This window comes from Pteronotus mesoamericanus, unplaced genomic scaffold, assembly GCF_021234165.1.
Source record: "Pteronotus mesoamericanus isolate MK-2021 breed Mesoamerican mustached bat unplaced genomic scaffold, CSHL_Meso_final contig_74, whole genome shotgun sequence".
Taxonomy (NCBI): domain Eukaryota; kingdom Metazoa; phylum Chordata; class Mammalia; order Chiroptera; family Mormoopidae; genus Pteronotus; species Pteronotus mesoamericanus.
In genome coordinates, this window is record NW_026555247.1 from 35945158 (window position 1) to 35972846 (window position 27689).

At 44.5% G+C, this 27689-nt stretch overlaps 1 protein-coding gene across 1 annotated transcript in view; it reads left to right on the top strand.

Moving 5' to 3' along the window:
* Window positions 1–10413: 10413 nt before the first annotated feature.
* Window positions 10414–27689, top strand: part of ZCCHC2 (zinc finger CCHC-type containing 2) — a 49445-nt gene continuing 32169 nt past the window's right edge. Inside the window, exons 1-3 of the mRNA XM_054583761.1 lie at window positions 10414–11361; window positions 23416–23527; window positions 25629–25705. Of these exons, the coding sequence (XP_054439736.1) occupies window positions 10414–11361; window positions 23416–23527; window positions 25629–25705 (1137 nt within the window). The remainder of the gene's footprint in view (window positions 11362–23415; window positions 23528–25628; window positions 25706–27689) is intronic.

Genomic DNA, 27689 nt, shown 5'->3' on the forward strand with positions numbered 1-27689 from the left:
AAGGATATCTACAAGTGAAAAAATATTTGATACAGACAACTGTTACATAACTTCTGTTACCTGATCAGTGTCTTACAAAGAGTGGGCACCCAATACATATTTGCTAAATGAATGAATGAAAGAGAAAAAGACTATCTCTGGGTGGGAGAGCCATGGAAGAACGGAGATTTAAGCTTGACCCTTGAGGATGGTTAAGATTTGGAAGAGGAGGAGATAAGAAAACATTCCATACAAGGAATAAAACAGAAGCCCAATGTACCTCTTCTTGGCAAATTAGATAAACACATTCTCTGGTCACTAAAAATTAACTTTGCAAAACAGATAAATGTGGTATAACCAGGCATGTGAATGTATACATAGCATAAACTTAATAGTCCACCTCTCCAAGAGGTAACTTCAGGGCAAGAGAAGAAGATATATTCTGAAAGAGGTTTGAAAAGTAAATAAAATCTTTGTTCTCCAAAAAATAAACACAACTAAACAAGAACCAAACCCTAAAAACTTTCCCCAATGACATTGCTGTAAATTAGAACAGTCAGGAATGGAAAATATACCATTTTCTGAAACATATAAGAGAGATTAATGATCAGTGATCACATGGTCAAAAAAAATAAAAAAGAGAGAAGAAAAAAGGCTGGGGGTGCTATTCCTCTCCTGGTGTGAAAGGTATGTGAGTTCAGTTCTGCAAGGGGGCAAAGGTGTTGCAAGCACACACCAACCACTCGCTCTGCACACAGTACCTTTGCCCCAGATACTCCTCTGCACCTTTTATACAGTGGAAGAATTAGAGTTCTTATTATAGGCACTAATCCCTAAAATATAAAGCCTTTCTTTCCTCTTTCAAGAATATTAAGCCACAAGATAGACATGTGCTATTGACAGATGCAAAACACATGTAAAGCCTTTTTGTTGCCATTTTCTTTCTCCCCTAAAAGCATTTGTTTTTTTGAATGAAGAAGCTTGACAGTTATTGAATTGAAACCCTAAAAGTTGTTTGCAGACACAGGTAGTAGATATAGGATAACACAGTGTAAAAGACAGGAAGGTGGGGGGCATGTTACACACTCTATAAACGGTCAACGAACCCGTATATTACAAGGTAAATAAATCTATATATGAACCTAAGCAGTGGTAAATGAACCTATACATAATAAGGTTCCTACATTTTGCAAGAAGTGGAAATGACATCAACTAATGTAGACTGAAAAGTTAAGGATGTATATTGTCTCCCCATAAAAATCTGGGGTGGTGCAAGAGGGGAAGCAGGGGCAGGATTACTGGAATGACTGAGAGAGAAGCGCCCCCAAAAGTACAGCGCATGATACGTGCACTCTGCACACCCACACACATGGGTGCACACCCACACGTACACAATCTCAGGAAAACACTGGAAAAGAATTGTGTGGCATTTACCTGTAGGTAGTAGAATTATGGTCTATTTGAGATTTATCTTTTTTAATAAAAATCTTAATCATGAACATGTGTGGTTTTTTAGAGTCAGAAACAAAGGGTGAACTTTCTTTTAATCTCTTTGGGCCCTTGAATTGGAAGCAACTCACATTACCTAGATGGTATGATGGTGGCAAACACATTTGTGGGGTAACCAACTAGGGTGCGAATCATGTCTTAATCGCTTTCTTGCCTGAGACCTCGAGGAAAACAGCTTAACCTCTCAGCCTCAGTCTCCTCATCTGTAAAATGCCGTACATCTAAAGAACATTATGAAGATTAGAAGCTGTGCATAAAGTGGTTAGAACAACAGAACACAAGTTAGCACTCAGTAAGGGGTCTTACCTGATACCTTTGCTGTTGCTCTGTTCAGAGAGGCTATGCTTTGCTGTGGAGAAATGATCCTTTTCTCCTGGCTGTTATTCTTTGCTCGGTCTGACTTCTCCAAGTTATCAGAGTAGGGAACATACTGGACAATAAGGATTAGGTGGAGTTGGAAACAATGACCACCGCTCTTTGCATTATTAGCGCAGCTCTGCTTTTGAGCCGTCAGTGGCTGCGTAACCCAACTCTTAAGGTCGCTGTTCAGCTTCCCAGGCAGGGCTGCTGCAGAGGCGAGTTGCAGTGCAGCTGTTGCCAGAGCTGTCCCAGAGGGGAACAGGAGGTAGGACAGCCCCCCACTGGGCTTGCCCTCTTTGCCTCTTTGCTGTCTTGTAAGGCCTCGCAGAAGCAGACAGGGTGCTGGGGGAAGGATTTGGAGAACTGATAATGTGTGTGTGAGTCTTAATTTAGCGCCACCTCATCATCTCTTCCTTATGGCTGATTGCCTGTGTCACCAGCTGAGATTTATGATGAAAACCTTTGAAGTTATAAGCGGTGATGAAACATTTTAAATGCAAACATTACATGCAAGAAAAATAAACTTTGACTTGAGGTTTAATGGCAAAATAAATATCTTTGTGAATTTCAAGTACAATCAGACTATAAAAACAGTGTTCAATGTATAGATATGCTCTGAGATAAGCATAGCAAAAGTATTGTTTAATTTAGGTTAGATTTGCTTAACTTAGGTTAGATTTGCTTATCCACATAGTTTCATCATAACTGGTTGAAAAGTGAAAAATAAAACATTTTTCTACATTACAAACAAATTGGATAGCTTTAAATGAATTAAAGAAATTCCTCATTTAACATAATTTAAACATACTTTTTGTTTTGAAAGTCAATTTTTAAAAATTAAATACTACAGAGCATCAGTTGTTTACAGGATTTAAATAAGAGTGTTATGTATTTTTCTCTTTACATAAAGGTTTGTAACCAGCCCTCTAAAGTCGATAAGAAACACTTAAAATTTTACATCTTATTTTAAAAAAAATTCTTCCAAACAGATTTTTTTCCCAAGAAGGATTAGTATTCTTGAAATGGTATTGTTTAGATCTAAATGATGATTTACATTTACACGGTGTGTAAATTAAAATGTCATCAAAGAACAAGACAGCTAGCTGCTCAAGTCACCATATACAGGCCAGGATCCAAGAAACTGATACTTGTTTACCCGAATGGATAAGATTCAGGGTGAGTGACCCCTCTAATTAAACTTACAGGGGACTGGTAAACCAGAATGTCAGTGTATTTATTTACAACGTGGGATATCCCTTTCTTGGGAATGGATTATATATCTCCATTCTCCAGGGTATCTGGTCTCCCAGCATTAAGTCGTGGGAAGCTGAATTGCTATTCAAAAGATCGTTGAATTCTGAATCCGAATCACAGTGTGGAGACCGCGCAATCTCAGAGATTTTTCATAAGGGCGAGGGAGAAGCCAGAAGAACCACGTCTTGTCCAGGAAGTACGTCTTCTTACGATGGAAAAGTCATGTCCACCAGGGGTGGTGGCTGTTTACAGTGAGAAGTTTGCATCAGACTTAAATGCAAGGATTGTCCATTTTCCCTATTTTAGATGACAAGTAGTCTCCTTAACTCACTTTTGAAAGAAAGAGATTTAAAAATTTAATTAAGATAATTTAATTATAAGCTACTCCACATGGAACATCGCCCTCCTAGTACTTCCCCGTGACTTTGTGAAGTTTGCTTCCAGCGTGATCGCTTTGTTCCATTCCTTAGGAATGTTTCTGTCTGAGGATGACCTTGCTTGCATTTGGCTATGTCCCAGGTTTCCTTCAGGACACAGTGACAGACTGACTCTTGGGACACCTTCTGACTCTGCAAACCATTGCCAGGTGATTCTAACCACCTTCGGTTTCTAATTTTTTAAAAGGCCAATATATTGAGGTAACAAATTCAGAAAACCAGTTCTCATTAAACTTCTATGTTCCTTTGACATATCTTACCATTCTATTTCATCTTTAGTTCTAAGGTGACTTTGATTAATCTTTTGACCCATTTGCAAAACCAGTTAAACAACTTTAAATGTGTTAAACTGCATTCATAAATTTAATAATTCTGTTTTCTTTAAGAATTTTATTCATCCTATGGATGTGTATTTGTTATCTCCATTTTTCCACTTTACTTTGAAAAAAAAATGCATCTACAGAAAGGTGAAGTGGAACAATGTTCACCCATAAGACCCTTGCCTAGTTTAGCCTATTAATATTTTGCCACATTTGCTTTATTTATATATAATTTTTAAATTAAAAAGTAAGTTAGAAATATCATGACAGTTCAACCTTTGGTGCTTCAGCATGTACAAATTAAAAGCAAGAGGATTTCCCTATATACCTACAATGTCATTACGTCATCCATGAAAGTTAGCACTGATGTAATAACCAGGCCTAAAAGGAAGTCCCTATCCAAATATACCTACTTATCCCCAAAATGTCTTTTAGACTTTTTTATTTGTTTGTTTAACTCAGGATCCGGTCATAGGTTATGAGTTGCATTTGGCTGTCACGTCTCTAGTTTTCTTTAGTCTAGAATAGTCCCCTGCCTGTGTTTGCTTTCATGACATTGATATTTTTAAACATTGTCTCCTATAACATCCCACAGTCCAGTTTTGTCTTAGTTCCTCATGATTTGATTCAGTGTAAATATCTGGCCAAAAATATTGCAAGTACTTTCAATGACGCCCATGACAGGAGGAAGAGTATTAGATTGCCCTGCTCCTAATGCGAATTGGGGCCTGGCAGGTTTAGCCATGTAAAAGTACTTTTCACCTCTTTAAATTAGGGTGTATTTTGAAAACATGGGAATGTTTCCCTTCCAACATCTCTGCAGCCAGTGGTGAAAATGCCTCAATCAATTATTACATTTGGTAGTTGCGAAACTACACTTCTCTTCTAAATTTGTAGTTGGCATTCTTCTGTAAAGAACAGCTTTCCCTGAGCCCTCTTCCCTCCCTTTTTCTTTGAGAATCCCTACGGATTTCTATTCCTTTTTCATTCAGTGGTACCATCTTATTCTTTTTGATACTCAAATTCTGCCCAGTTTGGCCAGTGGGAGGAGCCCCTTCCTGTAGATCTTATTGGCTGACGTGTCCTCTTGGCATATCCCAATTTTTCAGGAGTTCTGAACCAATTGGCAAGAAGTATGGGCCCTCGTTACTGGGTTACTGATCAAGGTCTATGCACAGAACTAGTGAAGGTACTCCCAGACCACAGAGGGTCTTTGAGAGAAGGCTGGATACCTTAAAAAAAAAAAAAATCAGTCTTCTTTTATGAAGGCAAAAGGGTACGAGATAATGGGTTTAAGCTGGGTTAATAATCAACAGCTCACCAAGAATTTGATGTATCCATGTACTTAAAGAAGAATGGGAACCCAGCAAATTCCATCCTAGAGAACACTGCTGGAGAAGTGATTATTTCTCTATCTAGCAAGCCAACCTTAGCACTGATTGGTAACCAAGACTTCAATCCCACCTCACCATGGGTCCCTAGAAGGCCATGTTGTCTTTCGGGGGAGAGAGCCCCTCTGTTTTTGAACAGCTGGGCAAAAGGTCTATTTGCAGACATCCCATAGACCCAGGCAAGTGCCTAATGTCATCCATCCAGTTTCTCAATTTCTAACCCAAACCAGAAGACTGAGGACTTTCCAAACCTACACACTTTAGAATCAAGTTTTTTTTTTGTTTTTTGTTTTTCCCCTGGACAAGCCTCCAAGATGTGCTGGATTTCAGGGTTTCTCCAACATACAAGAGGTAGAACTTGGGCACCTGGTCAATGTAAATCCCTAAGAATGCTCCTGACAAAGGGAACCACAACTCCAGGGAAACTCCGAATTTAGCCCAGCACTAGTCTTCCAGAAATGCACCATACACCACAGCTGAACTTGGATTCCCACTTTATCAATAGGAATATTGTCACAGCATCCAAGCTAATGATTTCACTCTCAAATCTGTCTCGTGGGGTGTTGTGTAACTGTATAAAAACTTTAAAAAAATTTTTTAAATATGCAGTTAATTTTTTCTAACATTGTATATTAATGAATAATGTCCCTGCATTTTTATAAGAACTTTAGGCCAACTATTTAATTGTAATCTTTAAAAACAATTTAAAGAAGCAACTTGCTTCCTGGCAGTTGGCAGTTTTGGCTCAAATAAGCTCATAAAAATTCTCTGAAAAATAAAAATTAAAAAAACAATTCAATATTTAATATCTCTCTTAAATGTAAGATCTAACTAAACAAAAATGTAATCCCACTGAACAAAAATTTATTTTTGAGGCACCTTAAACCCATGACAATTTAAGTGATCAAAACTGCGGATGGCAAGTACAGTGACATCAGACACATGCTGGTTGCTTCCTCATCATCATGTTTCCCTTCTTCCTTTCCAACAGCTCTGGATTTGGGGTGGGGGGACCCACAGGAGTCTGAAGAAGCTGACTCCACTTCTCTGGCTCCAGTGAATTACCAGGAATGGGAGCATGTAACCTAAGCCATTCAGTTAGAATGATTCTCAGGACTAGTCTGGGCTGGGACACAGATGTTTTCTCTTCCCTGCTAGATATGAACAAGGATTCTGGTGATCCCAGGAACTTTTGGAAGTCAGTTTTGGTTCCTGGAGTGTTATTCAATCGTTTGTTTATTCAATAAACATCTACTGTGTTCCAGATATCAAAATATAAAATTGAGTAAGCCTTGGTCACTGCTGGGAAGATATTTATATTCTAATGGAGAAGAAAGGCAGGGAGGTGTAATGGGAAAGGGAGCAAATAGGTCAATATTCACAAGAGACAAGTTCTTGGTACGAATCAGATTGTAGAAGTGGCTGTATGCGGGTATCCTTTTTATGGGGTTGATACCATTATTAGTCTGTTCTGAGCCATCCAATTAGCTGTGGCTTTAGTGAAATTTCTTGCAGTAACCCAGTTGCAAAAGGGAAGGTCTCCTCCATCCTCCGTAACTGGCTATTATCTTAATTCAAGGTACAACCTTAACTTGAAAACAGTCTTCTGGCTACAAGTAAATATTTAGACAGTAATGTCAATAACAACATCTTCATTATTAAAGTGGAAAATAAGACAAAGTATATTGAATATGCATTGAATATCATCAAGGGACAAGAGAAATAGTACACCCACCATTACCACAGTAAAACTAGCTGGCCCATCTGAATGATGAGACAGGTAATATATAGGTGGACCCAGTGGGAAGAATATCCTCCTCGGGCAATTTATTAGAATCTGCTGGGTAGTTTTTCCCAGCTAAACACACCTACACCTCACCCTGGAATCTCCATGTGCATCCTTCCCCGAAAAGCACTGCAATAGTATATCACATCCACTGAAGGTGTTCTCTCTCCCTTACCTTATGGTGCGAAATTCACTGAGGCCCAGTCTAGTGAGTTGCAGTATGGAGAGAGGGCTCTGAAACAAAGCACTGGAAGATAAAGAACAAAATTGTCCAGCCCATGTTTGATAACCAGAATCATAAAATCATGTATATGCAAAGATCTGTCCAGAAAGTATCCATCCATGTGCTATGAAAAATAGAGATATTTATTGAAGAAGATACAGGAAATATTGTACATAGGACCATGACGTCTCAGTCCCCTTCAAAGTAGGCAACTTGGGACCTCACACAGTTCTCCCAGAGTCTCTTCCACTGTTCAAAACACTGCAAAATCTTTGGTGGAATCTCCATCAGCTGCCCCTTTGTATTTTCCTGAATCTCATCAATAGTCTGAAATCACTTCCCTTTCAAAGGTGATTTTAGTTTTGGAAGAAGCCAGAAGTCATAGGGTGCCAAATCTGGGCTGTAAGTCGGGGGGAGGGCTGGGTCACCTGGGTGATTTACTGTTCAGCCAAAAAACTGCATGAGACATGAGGCACGAGCAGGCGCATTGTTGTAGTGAAGCTGCCAATCACCAGTTGCCTATAACGGTGGCCTTCTGAATCATCTGAATAGTTTCCACAGAGGAATGTTCAAGCTGAACGCAAAATATGACGCAGGTTCAATGCTCTCCTCGCTCAGTCATTTTGAATGGGGCGGACACACAGTACACGTGCTCACTCAACAGCATCTATAGTCGTCACTGACGAGTACAGTGAAGTCATCATTTTCACGCATACACATTCCAGTCCACTCTCCTTGGCTGCCAGGTCACATCGGTGTTGTGCAAACCACTCTCATTACATTAACAATGGTTGGACTTTTTCTGGACAGACCTTGTATGTCATGTATGTGCAGGAGCTTTGATCATTGCATTTCCTAACATTGGCCAAAGATGTAAGTGGGGAAGTCATTATTGATTACAAATCTGAATTCTGACATAAAATGTATGGATTAAGTTTGTGGAGAGTCCATACACACCAATGGCTTCTGACTGCCATGAGAAATGTAAAGACCTTTTGCCTGGGTCACATACAAAAAATCATGTCAGAGATAAAATACTAGCTTACTACACAAAATATCTCCATCTGGGTAGGTGACTCACTGTGGACTTGTGAAGATCTAGTAAGGGTAATATTACTTGTTGCCTTAAGTATTTCACCGTGTGCTTTAGAAGTGTGGGAACAGGAGATGAGAGAGTGTAGAAGATTACAGGACAGTCGAGGTGAATAGGAAAAAATAATTGTCAGAAGTCTTCATAAAATTTTCTCCTGATTTTTAGGATTTCTACATTACACTCAGAGAATGCAAGGAAATGGCAAATTACGTGAAAGAATGGCTTTCATATACACGGAGGGGCAAAAGGTTTACAGTTGTAATGGAAGTTTGTTCTTGTATTATTATTGTATTTTCCGTAGGAACAACTGTAAACCTCCTTTTGCCCCTCCCTGTATTTTGCCAGTCTCAAATGTGTTGAAAATAATTGTTTCCCCATTTTATCAGTGAAACTGATTGAGGCTTCAGTCCAGCCTTTTACTAATTTTTAAATTAGTCTCCCAACAGACGTCCGATATTTTAGAAAAGAGCAACAATGTGATTCTTATTTTTTTACATACTCCTACTATGTAGCTGTAGTAGGGCTTTTCAACTTAAAACATTACGGATTTTTTAAAAATCAGCTTTTAAAATTAATCCTCAAAAGATCCGGCTGGATCTTTAATAAAAATAAAGGCAAGCGGTGCCGGTGATCTATTTTGGAGGTCTTCAAACTTTAAAAATGTAACACAACCTTTAAAGAAAAGGTAAAAGCATGTCAAGGTGGTAGCTTCTTAAGTTCCACAAGTCACAGGGAATTCACACCGGCACAGATTTCAAAATGCCAGCGTTAGGCACGAAAGCGTTACTTGACAAATAAAATGATTTCCCAAAAATGGAGGGTCGGGGCGGGGGTCTTTTGCTAAAATGTCGTAGGAGTAATTTCCAAAGAGCGTTACAGACCAGGGGCAACCGTTAGGCCAAGGACGGCCACACTAGCGCGTCCCTACTCGGCGCAGAAGCCGTGGACTCCCTTGGGTCGGGTCGCTTCCGCGCCCCGGTGGTCGCGCGTCCCCACCTCCGCACTGTGCAGCGCGCCCTCGGTGCGGACGCTCGCCCAGGATCCAGGTGTCTGGGCCGGGTTCCCCGCAACCAGGCCACAATTCTGCCTCCCGCCCCGGCTCCGCGATCCTCAACACAGAGTCAAAACAACCGATCCTTGTAAAGTTGTGGTGGGAATTAACCCATTGCTGACTTTCAGAAGGCCAGCCAGGCAGCAGAGGCCAGAAGGAGATCCCGCTGGGGTTAGCGCTCTCACTTAGGAAGGACCCCCGCTCCCGGGGACGCGGTCTACGCGGCCGCTAGGCGTAGACGGAGGTTGGGCGGTGGCACAAGCCAGGAGGCAGAGCACAGCATCAGCAGTCGAAAGTGGGGTTAGGGCTCGTCGAAAAGGTTAAATTCCTCACTCCCCCCCAATCACGTGCGCCTCGCACGTTCTTCGCCGCGCGCCGGCTCACCTAGCCACCGCCCCACAGTCCCAGCCGCGTCCTCCCACCGGCTGCCACCACCCAGACATTAAGACCACGCGGAAACTGCCGAAAGGGAGGCGGCCGGGTAGCAGTTGGGCGTGGCTTCTTAGAGAGAGGCGGCCCCTGGGGGCGGGGAGGCTCACGCAACCGTCGGCTCGGGCCGCTGATTGGCTGAGGTGCCTGCGCGGAGCCCGCAAGCGTCTCCACCCGGCACAGCCTCCCGTCCTAGTCTGCCAGCTGCTCCGTCCGCTCCGGCTCGAGAGGGAACCGCTCCAGCGCCACCGCACCCAGCACAGCGAGGACGACGGGACCGAGGAAGGTGGAAGGAGGACCCGCTCGCTCGCTCCCACCCGCACCGGGGCTACCAGGGCCTGAGCCGAGGCCAGGGGGAGGAGCCGCCGCGGGCACGCCCCGCCCCCGGCCCGGGAAGACGACTCCCGCGACCCCGCCGGCCGGCCACCGCCCCCTCTGCCGGCGGAGACCCGCCCCTGATCCTCCCCCGGCGGCATGGAGGAGCCCAGCTCCTGACGGCCGCGCTGCGCCTCGGCCTCCGCCCCTCCGCCCGGCCCCTCCCGCCCGCCTCCGCTCGCATGTCCGCGCCGCCTTAGCCGAGGATGCTGAGGATGAAGCTCCCGCCGAAGCCGACGCACCCCGTGGAGCCGCCGCCCGAGGTGGAGGAGCCCGAGGCGGGTGCGCGGCCAGGGGCTAAGGCGCCGCCGCGGGTCCGCCGTCGCGACTGCCGCCCTCCGCCGCCGCCGCCGCCGCCTCCTGCGGGCCAGTCGCGGGCCGCCCCCCCGCCGCCGCCGTCACCCCGGGGGCTCGGGCCGCCTGTTGCTGGCGGAGCGGCGGCGGGGATGGGCATGCCGGGCAGCGGCGGCGGGCCCGCGGCGGCGCTGCGCGAGCAGGAGCGGGTGTACGAGTGGTTCGGGCTGGTGCTGGGCTCGGCGCAGCGCTTGGAGTTCATGTGCGGGCTGCTGGACCTGTGCAACCCGCTGGAGCTGCGTTTCCTCGGCTCGTGCCTAGAGGACCTGGCGCGCAAGGACTATCACTACCTGCGAGACTCGGAGGCCAAGGCCAACGGCCTTTCGGACCCGGGGCCCCTGACCGACTTCCGAGAGCCCGCCGTACGTTCGCGGCTCATCGTCTACCTGGCGCTCCTGGGCTCGGAGAACCGTGAGGCCGCCGGCCGCCTGCACCGCCTCCTGCCCCAGGTGGACTCGGTGCTCAAGAGCCTGCGCGCGGCCCGGGGCGAGGGCTCGCGGGGCGGCGCGGAGGACGAGCCCGGCGAGCGCGGAGAGGACGGGGTGGGCGAGGAGAACGCCGAGAAGGACGGCTCCGGCCCGGAAGGCAGCAGCGCCGAGTCCCGGGCCGGCGATGGGCTGGGCTTCAGGGCCCAGGAGGAACTGCTGCTGCTCTTCACCATGGCTTCACTGCACCCGGCGTTCTCCTTCCATCAGCGGGTCACCCTGAGGGAGCACCTGGAGAGGCTCCGCAGCGCGCTCCGCCGGGGCCCCGAGGATGCGGAGGTGGAGCCGTGCAACTTTGCCGGCGCCAGGGCCCAGGTAGGGCGCTCGAGCCTCCCAGTCCTCGCGGGGCAGTCACCGCCCCGGCAGCCTCCTCGGCCTGGCTTTGGGATACCCCTTGGCTGAGCCTGACCGGCGCAGGTGGCTCCGAATCCCTACCCGGGCCCCGTAGTACTAATCTTTATTTTGCTGAGCCGCCTCAGTTCTACTCACCCCCACCCCCCACCCCCCACCCCCCGCACACAGAGGCACCCGCCATAACAGAATGCTCTAGAAGTCTCTTCCGTAAAGGAGTTGTCAGGGAAAACGTGGTGCTCCCAGACCGGCCCCCACCCCCCTCGGATGAAGGGTCTCGGAACATTTTTGGCTGTGAGCATCTCGGGCCCTAGGTGCTGGGAGAGACGAAGAGCTAGAGGAACCGGCGTGTGAGCCGCAGTCTGGCAGCTGGCAGAACCTTGCCTTTCTCGCGGTCTGACGCTCTGCTCGCACGTTTTAACGCGTCGCCTTACACTCGGCCAAGTGCCCTAAGGTGCGCTCCCCGCGTGCTGTCCTGTCTTTGGCGCAAGGGGCTTTTTTGTGCTCTGTGTGTGCCTGAATTATAAGGGGTCGTTATGGGTCTTTTAGCTCCTGCTTAAAAGAATTTGCGTTCCAGAAGAAATCTAAAGTGGAGACCTGCGAATTGACTCAAATTAGTTAAGTAGTAGCGCTGCTTGCCTGGGTAAGGAACCTCTCCTAAAGCGGGCTGGTTATACCTTTACCTCTGGCGTAAGCTGCTTTCTAACAGCCTTGAGCAGTGCCTCCGGATTTGGGTCTGAGAATAGTTGTTGGACCTTTACCATATAGGCATGTGTTGTTTTCTAAAAAGTTATTAAGCACCAAAGTGTAGGAGGTGAGAGTCCAGGTGAGTCACTTGTCGCAAACATTAAGGAAGGTGAAATTTTTATACAGCCATGAAAGCAGCTTTATAATGATATAGGCACCATATGAAGACCTTGAGTGTGACAGTTGAATGGAGGAGAAGGGAAGAGGTTTCGGAGAAAAAAACTGCGTGCAGTAAGGATTTATTTTCGTAGTTCACAATTATTGAAAAGGCATTAATTTGGATGCCTTTTCAGTTTAGGTGGTGTCTGGGCTGGTATATTGTGAAAGAGTTCCCCTCCCTCTTCCCGCCCCCCCCCCCCAAAAGTTAATCTAACCTGTATCTGCTCTCACTCAGTACCCTGGAAGTAAAACTGGGCATTGTGTTAATCTAGTGACTGTGTGGACTCTACCCATAGAATCCAGGAATGGGGGGGGGGGGGGCTGGAAGGTATTTACTGGTAGTGTAGGCTGAGTCCCTGTTTTTTTAAAATGAGGCTTCTGTGAAGTAACTAACTCAATTTTGGGATATAATAGCAAACTCAAATGTAGTACTGCCTAATTTTCTTGGTGAGCCTGAAATTTTACCTTACAATGTTTATTTACTAGTTGCATGCAACTGTGTATACTGATGGTAAAAACCCTTTCAATTCTTCAGCCTCCTCACTAAAATAATTCAGAAAAGTTCTATATGCCACTGCCATTAAGTTTAGAAAAGAAAGCCTGCACTCAGGAGCAAGGCTTCTATCTTTTTTTTTTTCTTTTTTAATTTCTTGGTATAGCTTATATTGTAAAGATAACCTTAGATTACAAATATAATGAAAACGCTACAATGGAACCGTTTATATGATTCCGTTCATGTCATTAAAACAAGGGTAACCCATTTCTGATTCAACAGCTAGGAGTCTTTTTTTCCTTCCCCGCTTTTGAAATTTTGCCCCTTATTGCAAGTGCTGGAAGGCGACTGGATAAGGGGGGGATGCGTGCAAAGCAGACGAGTGAGATTTCTCTCCTGACTGCAGTGTGTGGCCTCTCCTGGCGTCCAGTGCGCGCTGCGAGGAGTGGAGAAAGCGAGGTGGGGCGTGCTGCCGCCCATGTCAGCACCTCGTTACTTGTCGGCAGTGCTGTGGCCACGAGGTGACGTGGGGAGCAGATCCTGGGGGTACCCGTACTACAGGTGACGCCGAAGGCCACTTCGAGACCCTGGTGATGTGTTCCGTGTTTTTCTCCAGTAGTTGTTTGCAGTTGCGATGACCAGTCATTTGTGTCTCACTAAGCTGTGACGACCCCGCGTTTTCCGCGAGTTAGCGTGGACGCTGGGCCCCCCAGCGTGTGCAAGGCCTGGTCTGGACGACATTTCCGCTTTTGATCCCAGGCTGTCGCTCCAGAAGCCGCGGAGGGGGTGGATTGCTTCCCATCCCTGTTCGCAGGAGTCCAACCCAGCTGTTCTTGACCTCCCGCCGCTGCCCCCGGGGAGGGAGCGCTCACCTTGGCATCTGCGGGGAGGTGCCCGCCTCTCGTGCGTCCTTCGTGCGTCAGCACACCAGCGGGCTCGGGGCGCTGCGGGCTGGGGGCGCTGCGGGCGGCGGTCACGCGCTGCCCGCCGCGCGCCACTGGGGGCCTGTCTCGAGGGGCTCCTCCCCTCCCCCGTCCTGCAAGATGGCCGCGGCGCACAGCCCACGTGACTGGTGACTGGCACTCCGGCCCCGCCTCCCGGGGCGGGCCGAGGGTGGGACTCTTCCGGGGTGTCCCCTCCGCGGGGTAGGCCCCTGGAAAGCCGAGTGGGGACTCGTGTTGCCCCGGAAGTAACCTTTTAGACACGGGGAGCATTTCGCTTAGGAACGAGTCTATCACTACCATGCCAGCGTCATCCATGTTGAAAGGATAAAGTAGAACTAATCGTTCAGCTGTTTTTGTATTAGAGTAAGAGTGCGCCAACCCAGGATAGTGATCCTGGCTAGTTCAAGACTTGTGTTTCGTGCCGCATATACAGCAGCTTCTCTTAAAAAATTTTTTTTAAAAACGTTTACAGGTAGAACATGTGCTGTAACGCAAATTTTATATTAATGACATGCTTTCCAGTTGACCGGGCTTAACAACTGGTTCGTGACATACCCTGATTACAATGTTCATAGCCGAGGTGGTAAATTCACAAACTTAATCGCTGGAATATAATTAAATCAGGTCAGTTAGCAACATGGAGGAGGATTGAACAAGTTTGTTTCTAACAGTAATATTTCTAGAGCTCTCCTATGTGATTTGGATGGTTTTGGAGTGTTACACTGGGTTGTAACTAAGTGCTGGCATTGCTTTCTGAGAACTTGTGTTCTTCAAAATTGTAGTTGATTGCCAGTCACTTGCATAAAATTCAACCAACAGGCCAGTGGGCAGTAGTGAAAATACTCATTAACAGTGTACTAGGAAATTTGAGTGACTGATGTAGTTAGGCTTTAAGAAAGTGAAGAAAGAGACTGGACATAGCATAGCTGAAGACCTGGTTTTTAAAATGGGTCCTTTTGGGTTAGGAACCCAGACTGTGAATGATGTGTTAGCAATAGCAACCCCAAAAAAGCCAAACCAAACCAAAACAATAAAACCCTGCATAAACATTTTTAAAAGTAATAGTTTTGTTGTTTTTTTCATGGAAAAGAGAAAAGAGCGCCAAGCTTTCTCTCTTTGAATGTCTGAAGATACTCGTTAACTTTTAGTGAAAATGAATATCAGAATTGTAGAGCCTTAACTCCCAGTTAGCAACACAAAAGCGAAAAAATCATAGTGGTTAGTGTTTAATATCGTAGGTGTGGCTCTGTTTGGAGACTCTTTTCACCACCCTCAAAACATAGTTGCTTGGCAAATAGAACTAATGTTTGAATTAAAAATAGAATCTGTAGTATGACACATGAGCATCCTGTGTCTTAGTGTTTTTTGAATTTCCAAAACATGTTTGAACTCACAAAAATTAAGAGGCCATAGATCCTTTACTCTGAGAAATCAATGGACTTAGTAAAAAAGAAAACTGCAAAATTGTTACTTTCTCATAGCATAGGTTAATTGCCTATTTGTACTTGACAGAACAAGTACGTCAACTCATTTTAATAATATAGATCATGTTTTGGTAATGTTGGGGCCTGAAAAAGAAGATTTTCAAAGACTTTTATCATAGATGCCCAACTCTAAGATAGCTTGAGTGTGTGTTGACAACCAGAACCCTAGTGAGACTACTGATTTACAATGAGAGGGGAGAGCTTAATGGTTAGGATTTCAGTTGTTATTGTATTAGGCACGGAAAAGATGCTTCTTAAAAATGATTTTTGAAAACAATTCTAAAGCTCACAGGTAATAAATACCTTTGATGGCCACTGCTGGGTTTTTTGTTTTTATTTTTTGTAAATTTTATTTATTTTTTAGAGAGAGGAGGGAACGAGAAAGAGGGGAGAGAAACACCGACTAGTTGCCTCTCACACGCCCCCTGCTGGGGACCTGGCCCCCAACCCAAGCGTGTGCCCTGACTGGGAATTGAACCAACGGCCTTTCAGATGGTAGGCCGACATTTAATCACACCAGCTAGGCCGCTGGGGAATTTTACAGTGAAGAGTCTCCCTGGGTGCTATCCCCATCTGAGAAGGCTTTCTTCCCGTCTACAGAAGGGGTAATGACATTGCTTCTGTTAGGATGGCTGGGATTAAATGAGTCAATACTTGTAGAATAACGCCTGGCTCAGGATCTTCAATAAATGTTAGCAGTTATAGGTGAGAGTTAAGCCTTGTTTGGAAGGTGGTAGAAAAGTGGGTACAGCATCTCACAAATTGAGAGTGGGTTCAGAGCAAGCCATGTCTTTTATGGGAAGTTTTAGGTCGCTTTGGCTGCGGCAAAGAATAAAAGCACTTCAGTTATATGTGCCTTTTGGAAAAGGCTTTTAGAATATCAAAGTTAAGTGGTGATTATTTTAGTAACAAATGAGAGCTATTGGGTATCCTCCCCCAGTTACTTAAGGTTTTCTGTGCAATTCTGTGCAGTGGTCTTCTCAGGTGAGGAGAACTTGGGAAAGTCACAATTATACCCCAGGAGACGAGGGTAGTGGAGATGGACAGGAAGCTAATATTTTTTCCTGAAATTAACCCATATAATATATACACTTTTTAAAAACCACCTTTGGTGATATTTTATGGGGGGAGGGGAGAGAAACCGTGTTGTAGAGACCATCAAAGGCCCTGAGTGATAGCCTTGTGTAGTGAGTCACTAGGCGTGAAGGCTTAAACTCCAACTCTGCCACAAGCTCTGATTTTAACCAGGCCACTTAAAGCCCTGTGTCGAAGTCTTATCTGTAAAATGGGGGTAGTCATGATTGAAATAATAAGATAAAGTACAAAATAATTCACATACTACGAGAGGGCCCCCGCCCCCCCCCCCAAAAAAAAAACCTTGGACACCAATCGAGACTTTTTTTTCCATTGCTCAAAACAGTTTTTGAACTTGTTGATTTTGATGCCTTTTAGTGCTTCTTCCATTTTTTTTGTTTCACCTCTTCCACATCAGCAAAACATATCCCTTTGGGGACTTTTTTCATCCAGGGAAACAGAGGAAGACACTTGGGGTGTTGATATCTGGTGAATAGGGAGTGTGGGGCATGGGGTCATGCCTTTTTTGGTAAAAAACTGCTGAACACTCAGCATGGTGTGGGCAGGTGCACTCGTAAACCACCCATCATAAAACAGGCAAATACGGTAAAAGCGTCTTCAAAAAAATTTCACTGAAGCCGAACGCAGCCTCTCACAACAATGCTAGCAGGTAGAGTGATACAGGTGGCTTCCTAGAACATTCACCTAATGGAAGAAGCCTGTACCACAAAGGGCCCGGCCTCTAGAAGATACTTCTGGGTTTTTGGTGGGGGGGGGGTCCCCCTCTTGCAGCTTGAGTACAAGTTCTCAGTTGAGACTGATGCTCAATGCATTTTTCCTTTCCACTAAGAGGCAATTATCAAGATTGTATTTTCAGTTGTTTCTGGGAATGGTTTTTCCCCCACTTAATATAAGTCCATATGGTGTAGTATTTTCTGGATTGTCTTTTGCCGTACCTCTGAATTGATTGGTGTTGAGGAAGGATGGGTAATTGAAAAGGCAGTATTTGAGACAGGTTTATTTGGGGGCAGTTACTTTTGTTACAGTTACATTGTAAAGATCTGGTATGCTACAGATGAAAGAAACTCATAGGAAAAAAAAAAAAGCCCAGCATTTCTCTGAGTCTCAATTCATTAGAATATATATTCTCCCCATACTGGATTTGGGAATGAGCGGAGGAAATACGTTTCCATTTGGATTACCTGTGACTACTCTGCGACCCTAATCTACGTAGATCTTTATCTAGTTTTCACATTTAGCTAGAAAATAGTTCTAAAATTTAAAGCTTTTGTTGTTACATAATTTGTTAGTTTATAGCACAGACTAGGATACGTGGATAATTAAGGAACATTTTTAATATCTTTTTTTATAGATGCCATTACATTGGCTGATTGTTAAGCTTATATAATATTTTTGTCCTTCGTGGAGAACTACTAAGCTGGTATTTTTTTAAGGCGAAGCAAAAGGCCAGCACGCCCCGCAGAGCAGACAGGCTTCACTTTCGAGGACTGCTTCCCGGTGCGGAGGACTGTGTGTAACAGCGCCCCCTTTGTCTCAGAGAACGGGTTGTCACGAAAGCCTCCGCCACCCAGGCCCTGTCAGCAGGCACTCTAGAAGGGAAGTGCCCCGTCGGGTGTTTTTGTCCCAGGTGGCAGGGCCACTGGGCACGCACTAGTCCATTTCCTTCTGTGTGTCCTGTGCTCCAGGGGACAGCTGGCTTTTAAGTCCCTTCTAAACGTCGTGGTGCGTGAGAAGGGTTTTATGTTTGTTCAAGAAATAATTTATTTGAGGTTAGGTTAGGTTTTGAAAGTCACTTTGGCAAGTTTAGTCTTTTCCAAGTTTCAGACTGCTCAGTTTAAAATATGGATATCATCGCCATTTATTGTATATATAACTGCTGTGAAGATGAACGTACATGAAAATGCTTGGTAAACAAGACTATTTATATACATATAAAATATAAGTCTGTTGACTGTTCAAAGAATGACCACAGCACAATCTGGTTACAGTGGGTAAACAGAAATACAGAAGTTTGAAGAGAATAATAGGGATTGGGTTCTAGAAGGCCTTGAAGGTCAGGGGAGAGGGTAAGTTGCCAACAGGTTGCAGTGGGAGCCGAGACAAGTGTGTGTGTGTGTGTGCGCGCGCGCGCGCATTTGCCTGTGGCCTGAAATGGCCACTGTAACTTTAAACTTAATAAGTATGAAAAGAATGAACCCTTGATTAAAAAAAAGAAATCTTCCGGAGTCATCCAGTCGTCTCAGTACTGCCATTACACTTCTAGTCACCCTCTGATTTGCTTGAGAACCTGGATCCTGGCCTCCCGCCATAGCTTGCATCCTCCCTTTCCTCATCCCTGCCTGCACCATCCCTTCCAGGCACTTGATGCCTCGACTTGCTCGCATAGACATCTCCTAAGTTCCCCTGTTTCCAGCCTTCCCGTCTCTTACCTGCTGGGTACTGCTGCCAGCTGCCTCTTCCTAAAGCAGCACGAGGATCGCATTTCCTTGCAGTGACAGCTGGAGCCTGGCCACGGAGAAGTCTTTGGCCTCAGAATCTCTTCCTCCCACAGCTTCTTCATACGTCCTACCTGCCATCCCAGGCTGCTGGCTCACACACGACATTCTCTGGAGTGATCTCAATGCTGCTCCTCTCTTAGATGCTGTGCCGCCCCTGAGTCCCAGGAGCGTGTGTATTCTGTGTTATAATTTTGGTACTTCTCCTGTAGTTCTCTGAATTATTTTTAACATATAAAATTGACCTTCTCTCATAGATTTTAAGTTCCCCAAAGGCCTAGGCATCACATCTTACTTTTTGTCAACGTTGCATGTATCGTAAATGCTAAGTCAAAATTTTCTGTGCTTAGGCTTTTCACTGTTAGCTCTGAAGAATACCAATATGATAAACTACATTAGGACAAAATGCATTGGGAGTGATTTTTTTTTTTTGGTCTAGTATTGAATTATACTTATCCACTATTTTGTAAAAGTACTTGTGGCTGTATAGCAGAAGCACAATTATTTTGTAAATAATAAAAGGAATTGTTTCTTGAGGTAAACAGCATGGAACAGTATAGATTTGAACTGAATCTCCAATAGGTGAATGCTGAATACTTGTGCTTATTGATTACTCTTCCAAAATCAGACTGTTTATGCTCCCTAAAGTACTTAAGCTTGCGGGGGGCACATAAATTGCAACAAACCTATGGCTGATGTTTTGGTAGGATGGAAAAGGTCATAAATTACAAACTTTTCTTAATGTTCGGGTAGTTATTTGTAGTTGTCCGGTGTTGATTTCCAACCTATGATCTGTGTGGAGGCGATGAGAGTCAGTCAGATGGCAGAGTTGAGATTGTACCTTGCTTGTGATCAGAATGTTAAAAACTTAACTTTCATCACTGAGTGAGCAATCTGTAATCTAAGAGTTGGTGGAGTTTCTGTGTTTCTTATTAGAAGTGTCTCAATTGGGGTAGTAAAGAAACATCACTTTCTTGTAGTATAGTTGATCTTGCTTTGGATCTCAAATGATTGAAATTCACTAGTTTAGTGGCTTTAGAAGGGGCAAGATAGTCACGTGTGCACTGCAGAATGAAAACGCTGCAGCGTTTGGAGAGCACTTCTTTGAGAACGAGGTCATCACACTTACAAAGAGTTTGCCGCGTGAGAGGGTGGTGGTGAGTGGTTTTGTTAGTGTCAGGAAGGTGCCTCTTCAAACAGGTGGCATCGAGCACAAACCCTCCTGCAGTGTTCCCCAAGTATGTTGTCATGATGGATCTCCAAGTGTAAAAATTAAACCTGAGTCATCTCTGGAGTGAACAAGATGTCCTGCTCACCTGTGTTACAGGACACACGGATTTGAGCTCATTAATCAGGAGCGCTTAGAGAAGGCTTGCCGTAGGACTGGGAGAGCTTTGCTCAAGTGAGTCACGGAGAGAAGCAAACACTGATGTTCTTTGTGTTCTTGTGCATATTTTTGCAGGCTTGGAATTTTTTTTTAAAGATTTTATTTATTTATTTTTAGAGAGGGGGAAGGGAGGGAGAAAGAGAGGGAAACATCAGTGTGCCTCTCACCTGCCCCCCACTGGGGACCTGGCCTGCAGCCCAGGCATGTGCCCTGACTGGGAATCGAACCAGCAACCCTTTGGTTTGCAGGCCAGCGCTCAGTCCACTGAGCCTTGCCAGCCAGGGTGAGGCTTGGAATTTTTAAACTTTGTTGTCTTAATCTAAGCAAACCTCCCCACTTTTCGTCTGGTCCTAACACTTTCATCTAACTGGTCTTTGTAAAATGCCAGTTCTCACATGTCATCTGTATTGCATTTTCATGGAAATCTGAACTTAATAGAGAAAGTAGGTCTAATTCCTTCCTGTGATATTCCATTAAACCAGTAATTCTCAGAGCCTTTGGTGCCCTTTCCCCTCCTCAGAGGAGAGGAGAGCGCACATGGTGCGTGGAGAGAGGAGGCCGCAGAACTGACCGTTTGCTGTTGGGACCAATACATTCTGTGGTTCTCATCTCTGCAGCTCATGAGGCCTTAGATTTTAACAAGATTAAATTCTTGTTAAAATTAATAAAATTTTAAATTTTATAGATGGTTTCTAAACTTAGTGTAAATGATTTTATAGCACTGATATATGCTGAGACTTGGGGTGGAAAAGAAAATTTAATTAGTAGGTATTTCACGTGTTGATGAGCTTAGGTCCTTGAATAGACTCAAACTCCATTTTTCTCCCTAGTTTATTAAACAGGAGGTTTTGTCCCCTTGGTTGCTGAATTGTGTTCTTAAAGTCACTTCAGACTTTAAAAATGTAATTCTGATTATAAAGCAAACTACTTTCTCATGGTAGGTTCACTATAATATTTGTGGAGGCAGCATGATAAAATTTTTCTATATATTTTATTTGGCAAAATGTATATAAATAACGTTTCCCATTTTATCCTCTCTGATGGTATGTAATTTAGTGGCGGGAAGTGTGTTCGCATCGCCCCCCGCCACCCCCGCCCCGACCCCTCATCCCGAGACCAGGTCCTTTACCCCCAGTGGGAACTCTGCCGCCGTAGAGCAAGCGCTCCTCCTTCCCCTCCCTCTGGCCCACTCTACTTTCTTTCTCTGTGAACTTGACTGTCCTAGGTGCGTCACAGAAGTGGAGTCACACGATATTTGTCCTCTGGTGTCTGGCTTACTTCACTTAGCATAGTGTCCTCAAGGTTCATCCCTGTTGTAGCATGTGTCAGAATTTCATTCCTTTCTAAGTTGTATACACATGCACACCCCGTGCTGCTGTTCCCTTTAGCTATTACCGTGAATACTGCTGCTGTGAACATGGCAGTACAGGTGCCCCGCGCCAGTCTCATTTCTCCGGGGTGCCCAGCTGGAGAGGGAATTGCTGGGTCGTATGGCGATTCCGTGTTTCACTTTTTCCAGAGCTGCTGTGCTGTCCTCCAAGGCGGCCACGCTGTTTTCCATTCCCACCAGCAGTGCACAAGGGTTCTGATTTTCCCAACGTTCTCGCCAATACTTGTTTTTTGTTTTTTGGATAATAACCATCCCAGTAACTGTGAAGTCGTATCATTGTGGTTTCAACTCTTTCATTTCCTTATTGAAAACTATTGGTTTTTGCATATCTTGCATTTATTTATATTTGAAGGGTGTGTGTAATATTTTAATTTATGAACCACATATAAGCATGGTAGAAAAATACTGTATAGGAAATGGTTGACCTCGTCGACTAAACTTCTTCCAATTAACACAAGTATTTGAGAGGATTGTAGTACTTTATTTACATTGATTTTTAAAGTACTTACAGCAGTATCAGGCCAGTGTGGTTTTATTACTTTGTGGTACAGATGATATGGCCTTGGTTAGGATATATGTCAGCTGTGTTGCTGTTGGAAGAGATCCTATATTCAGCTTTTAAAAATCAGCAATGATGGAAAGTGGTGAAAGCCATGATGCCAAACGTTTCAGAAGTTGGGTGTTGACTTACGAGGCCTGTGCTCTCCTTCTCATTAAGTGGTTCTGTGTAGACAATCTTTGTTTCCTCGGGTTCCTGGAGGAAGACAAGCTACTGTATGAGGTTGCAGCCTGGCTCCCCAGAGTATCTAATGTGCTGTTTCATTCCCAGAAATAGCCCTGTCAGCCGGCAGCTCAGACTCATTGTCAGGCTGGGACACACAGGCAGACAGCAGAGCCAGATATTTTCAATGAGGATTCTCGGGAAGTTTAGGCTGTTCTGTTTGCTTCATTTCTTTACACAATTTTAAAACATGAATTTTATTATTTATTGCAAATTTGTACAATTGTAATTGAAATTGAAATTGAGGTGGTTTTGAGTTTGAGATAGTGTTTTAAGATCGAAGGGGACCGTGGTATGAGTTTTGACAAAGAACCGTTTTATTTTTTGTCTTAAGCAGTGTGCTATAGTGGCAGTATACACACAACACTGCTTGGATTCTGGAGGGCTGTGCGTAGATTAGCATGCTGTCTAGTACTTCAAGCGGCAGTTCTCCCAGGAGTAAAACTCACCCCAGTTCACTAGTGATTGGCCGAGCAAACTCAATTGGATTTCGCGCACCCAGCTACTGTGAGGTGGTCTATCATAAGTAAAAAACTCATTGTCCACACACATTCTTGTTTAGAAAGATTTGGCATGTATTGATGGTACCTTCTGTAGAACTTTTCCCTAACCAACTGTCTTGTCAGATTGATCCTAAAACCAAGTATTGAATAAAAATTATATCATAATTAATGGAAAAGATACCATTGCTCTTATGTATGGTGGATTAACATAAAGGGTTGCCATCTCTCACTATGTTTCTTCAATTCTTGTTCACTTTCGTTTAGAATTGACATGCATTGGCAATTCTGAGTAGTAGCAGGCAGTATGTCCTTAGAAACTGGGACAGTGAATAATTGATACAATATAACCGTTAAATGAAGATACATGTTGATACTTCTTTTCCTTACAGCTGTGAAACTTTGCATCTTTTGGCCCTTACTTTGTAATCACCTACTTGATCTCTAACAGTTGCTATTAAAAGTATAAGACTTGAATCTGGTTTGTTTTTATGCGATGTTCTATTCCTAGTCAACTGACACGTGCCCCCTTTTCTGATCTAGAATGACTCCGCTCATGGTGATTACGTGCAAAATAACGAGGCCAGTTTAATAGAGCAAGCCCCAATACCTCATGATGGACTTACTGTGGCGCCTCATAGAACCCAGCGAGAAGGTATGCTGTCTTTTTGAACTTAAAGTATCTGTGGATGGAAGGATTGCAGAGCGCTGTGCACATTGGTTAGCGCCAGCTCTCCTCTCAGCTTCGTGGAGTAGAGAAGCCCTGCAGGTCCCAGGTTGAGACCGAATGTCAGTCCTCCCCCTTCTTGAGTCTGTGCCTGGGTTCTGCCGCCCCAGCACGTGGCCCGTCCTGGCAGGTGCTTTCTTGGCTCTGCCTTGTCACTTCTCTTAAGGTGGTTCCATATCTCTGGAGGTCAAAGACCTTAACATCTTTCCAAAGTATTTAGTGTAGGGCTTTATCTACAGGATGTTGCTCAGGGTCTACTGAAACAATTTCAATTTACAGCAGCTTGCTCTGAGAGAGAGAAATTTCTTGCAAGCCCATGCCCCCTGTGGTAGTGCAATTTTCAAGACGGCTGGGACGAGAGAATGAGCAGATATTGCTATAGGAAAAGAAACGAGTCTAGACACTTTGTTAGCATTTGGGGAGCCCATTACCTGTGTTGAGGGAATAATTGAAATGGAAAACGTAGACCGCCACCTGGTCTGCCTTGGAAGAGAGAAAGAGAAAAGCATCTTATCACAGCTCTGAATTGACATTATTTTGTCTCTCTTTAGTCCCAATAATAATAATAATCCTTTTGGTGTAATACATTTTTCCTCACAGAGGAAAAACAGGCATGAATGTCTAATGTTTTAAAAAGCTTACAGTTCTATTAGAAACTATTCAGCTACTTGAATCACTTCAGCCAAGCTCACTGAACAGGTGAGTCTCCTAAGGCAGAGTTTGGTTTTACAATGAAGTTCCTTTTTTAAAAGAAGTAAAAATATTCTTAAAACGACCATATCAAAATGCTAACAGTTCAGGTGGTATACTTTTTCTGTATTCTTAGTTTTTAAACACATGTATGTGGTCCATGCTTTTTAGTTGTGGTTTGTGGAGGTCGGAGGGTGCTCTCACATTGTCAGCCATCCCGCACCGCACACTCTTTTGTCCCCTTGTCCGGATGCTGATAGATCACGGCAGGATGACTTGAAATCAAGGCCGCAGACACAGCCGTGCTCCACAGTGCCCCAGTGTCCCTGCCCACAGCCCACCGATGTGCAGAAGTAGAGCTGCTTGATGGTTCTGAACGTAGACTAGTTCAGATGGCCGTTATTTAATTGCATCATCCTTTATGTAATTGAATAGAAAAGCTTTCAAAATCAGCAGACTCTCCCCTCCCACTTCGGCCTTTCTGATGCTGCGGGAGCGCGGAGGAGTTACAGTCTTCTCACCTGGCTTTGGAGGTTTCCTTTTGTCTCCCTTCTCAACATATCTCACCCACTAAGGGGGAATTGGCCCAGAAGCAGGCCCCCAAACACTGTATATTTGGAAACGTGTCACAAAATACTGGTAATGAGATCTCCATAGCTTATTATGGATGTCTGTTTACCAGCAAATTTCTGTATCCGAAGTGTTTCTTGCTTTCTCATTGCCCACCTTCCGTGATCTATAACAATCTTAACTCTTCCTGATACTTTTGTTACTTTGTATATTCTACTTCATCTATTTTAACTTCTTCCTCTAAGGCAAAGTGAATCCTTTCCTCCTCTTGTCCATATCCTGCCCCTGAATCCAACAGTGATGGTTGTCTGTTGAGTCACTTTGCTAATTTCTTCCCTGAGACCTTTATCATCTTCATTACTACCAGCCTCATTATTATTCAACTACTGTTTCTTTTGAATGACTCTAAAGTGCTGTATTTATAGTAGTATGAATAACAAACAGTTCAGAATTATCATCTTGAAAAATAATCTTCACTGCAAGCACCTTTTCATTATTTATCTTTTTTATCTTTGGTGCTTAGCAGAGTGCTTGAAGCTACGTAGGCACTCAGCATGCTAAATGGATATAGAGAAAAAATAATTCATGGATGGATGGCACATAGCTATGCTTCGGGGTTTGTTTGTTTGTTTGTTTGCTTTATTTCATGATTTAAGGGCAATAGTAAAGACGAAGATAAATAGCTTAATCGTTTAGCGTTTGTCACATGGGTAACTGAAATGTGTATCTAGTCTCTGTAGAACACGTCAGCATGTTTTCTTTCTTTCAGCTGTACACATTGAGAAGATAATGTTGAAAGGAGTCCAGAGAAAAAGGGCTGACAAATATTGGGAGTACACCTTCGAAGTAAGCTACTCTCACCCACAAAAGATACCTCATTTGTCATGTTAAATAATCTTTCGGAAAGAATGAAAATTGATCTTTGGAAAAACTTCTGGCAGGTTTGCTAACTTAGAAAAGCTATTCATATGTATACGTTTGTCTAAATTAAGGGAATATACTGCTTTCAGTGTATACTGCGTGGTTGGCCAAGTTTTTAAAATTGTACCATCACATGAAAATGACTCTGACAATTTTATTAGAAAGAAGGCAGAGCCTTAGTTGTAAGGTGTAAGATACATCTTTAAAAAGTAAAAGCGAGCATTTTCACCAGTGTTTTTAATAAGGATCCCAGGCATTGTCTTTTCCTGCATTATTTTCCCTATTTTTCTCCTCTTTTTCTTTCTCCATGGTTTTATTCCCCAGCTGTTGTGGTCTTGTCTTCTTCTCTCTAATTGCTCTCCTGTCGTCCTGCCCTTCAAGCAGCTCTAGGTGACCTTAGAGCCCAACTCTGTTAGGCCCCAGTCTCCTTTCTGCCTGCTCATTGTCACGAGGATTCCTCGTCACGGCTTCCTTACTCCTCCCTGCCCGGCCCTCCCCATCTGTCCCTCTCTCCTGAGGTCCTACCTGCCTTGAACCAAAGGGAAAGGTGCCACGACGCTATGCGTCCTCCCTTCAGAGCCTCCCCAGAGGTGCTGCTGGCCACATGTTAGCTGCACCTTTCTCATGACGCCATGTCTGCTCCCCAGCAGAACGGCTCTTCTTCCATTTAGGGCCCAGTACTGTCACCGCCTGTGCGGGGTCTCGCCTTCGGGCTGCCTGCCTGGTCTCCAGGCGGATGGGTGTCTCCTGGCCGAGCGGGCCACCGTCCTCTGTCATCCCGCCCTGTCTGGCTCACTTAGTGCTTCTGTCGAACAGCTTTCAGAACTCTGGCTTCCGCTTTGTGGGAGAAATGGCCTCCATTTGCAAACTTTAGGTATTTATCCCCACTCTTCACTTGACCGTTTTGTAACATTGTGGTGTAAGCCAGGCTCTGCTCTCTGCGTTCAGTTTCACCAGCTCTCCTCTTGGTGCTGAAGCTCTGGGACTGTCCCTTCCTTAGGATCTGGGTCCCCTTGCTCTGGAGCGATCCACTCTCAGGCCCTGGCACAGCCGCCACCCACCCTCCCCTGTCAGACCAGCTCACAGACTCCCTCCTTGGAGGTCTTCCTCGGTGCCCAGCCGACGTGCTTCCAGCCGGGCCCTACTTGTGTTCTCCGGTGCGCAGCCACTGCCGGGAATCCTCACGTGTCCATTTGTTTCCCGTGTCCCCGGCACTCTCTGACCTCAGCCTGCAGCACTGGCGGTTGTCTGTCCCCTCCTGTTTCCCTTTCACTGAGAACAGTGTCAGACACAAGGAGCTGCTCAGCAAATAACTGAGTAACTAAACATCATCTAAAAGATGTGTCAGTTAATGGGTATTTGCTGTGAGGGTTGCTAGGTGAAATTTTCTATGTCCAGTAGGTCCTTGCATAACAGCTTTTCATTTCACGTTGTCTCACTGAAATTAAGGTGCCCCAGGAACCTAGCTCTTGTTTGTATTAGTTAGCCTATGGGAAAAGAGGTCATATCATAACGTTTTATTGAAGTCACAGAACCTATTGAGGACGCTAAGTAAAGACTTAATATATTTTTGAGTGATTAATTATTAATGCGATACAATTAGTTGATAAGCCTTAGGTATTAGCATAGTTCAAGCATTCACTTAGCTCAAACAAGTATGAAGTAGGAATTATTACTGGGTCACCATCAGGTCCACTGAATTAAAAGTATCCAAGAGATACTTTTTTTCTAGATTTTCGTTCTGGCTACTTGTAGTTACTTAGAGTCAAATCTAAGTAAGAACCTTTTTGAGTTTTAGTTTCTCCATCTTTAAATGGGTCTTACTTGCCCTATCTACCTTGATAGGATTTTAAAGAATTGAGATAAAGATGACATCTCTTCAGAAATCCCTATAAAAATACAATATGGT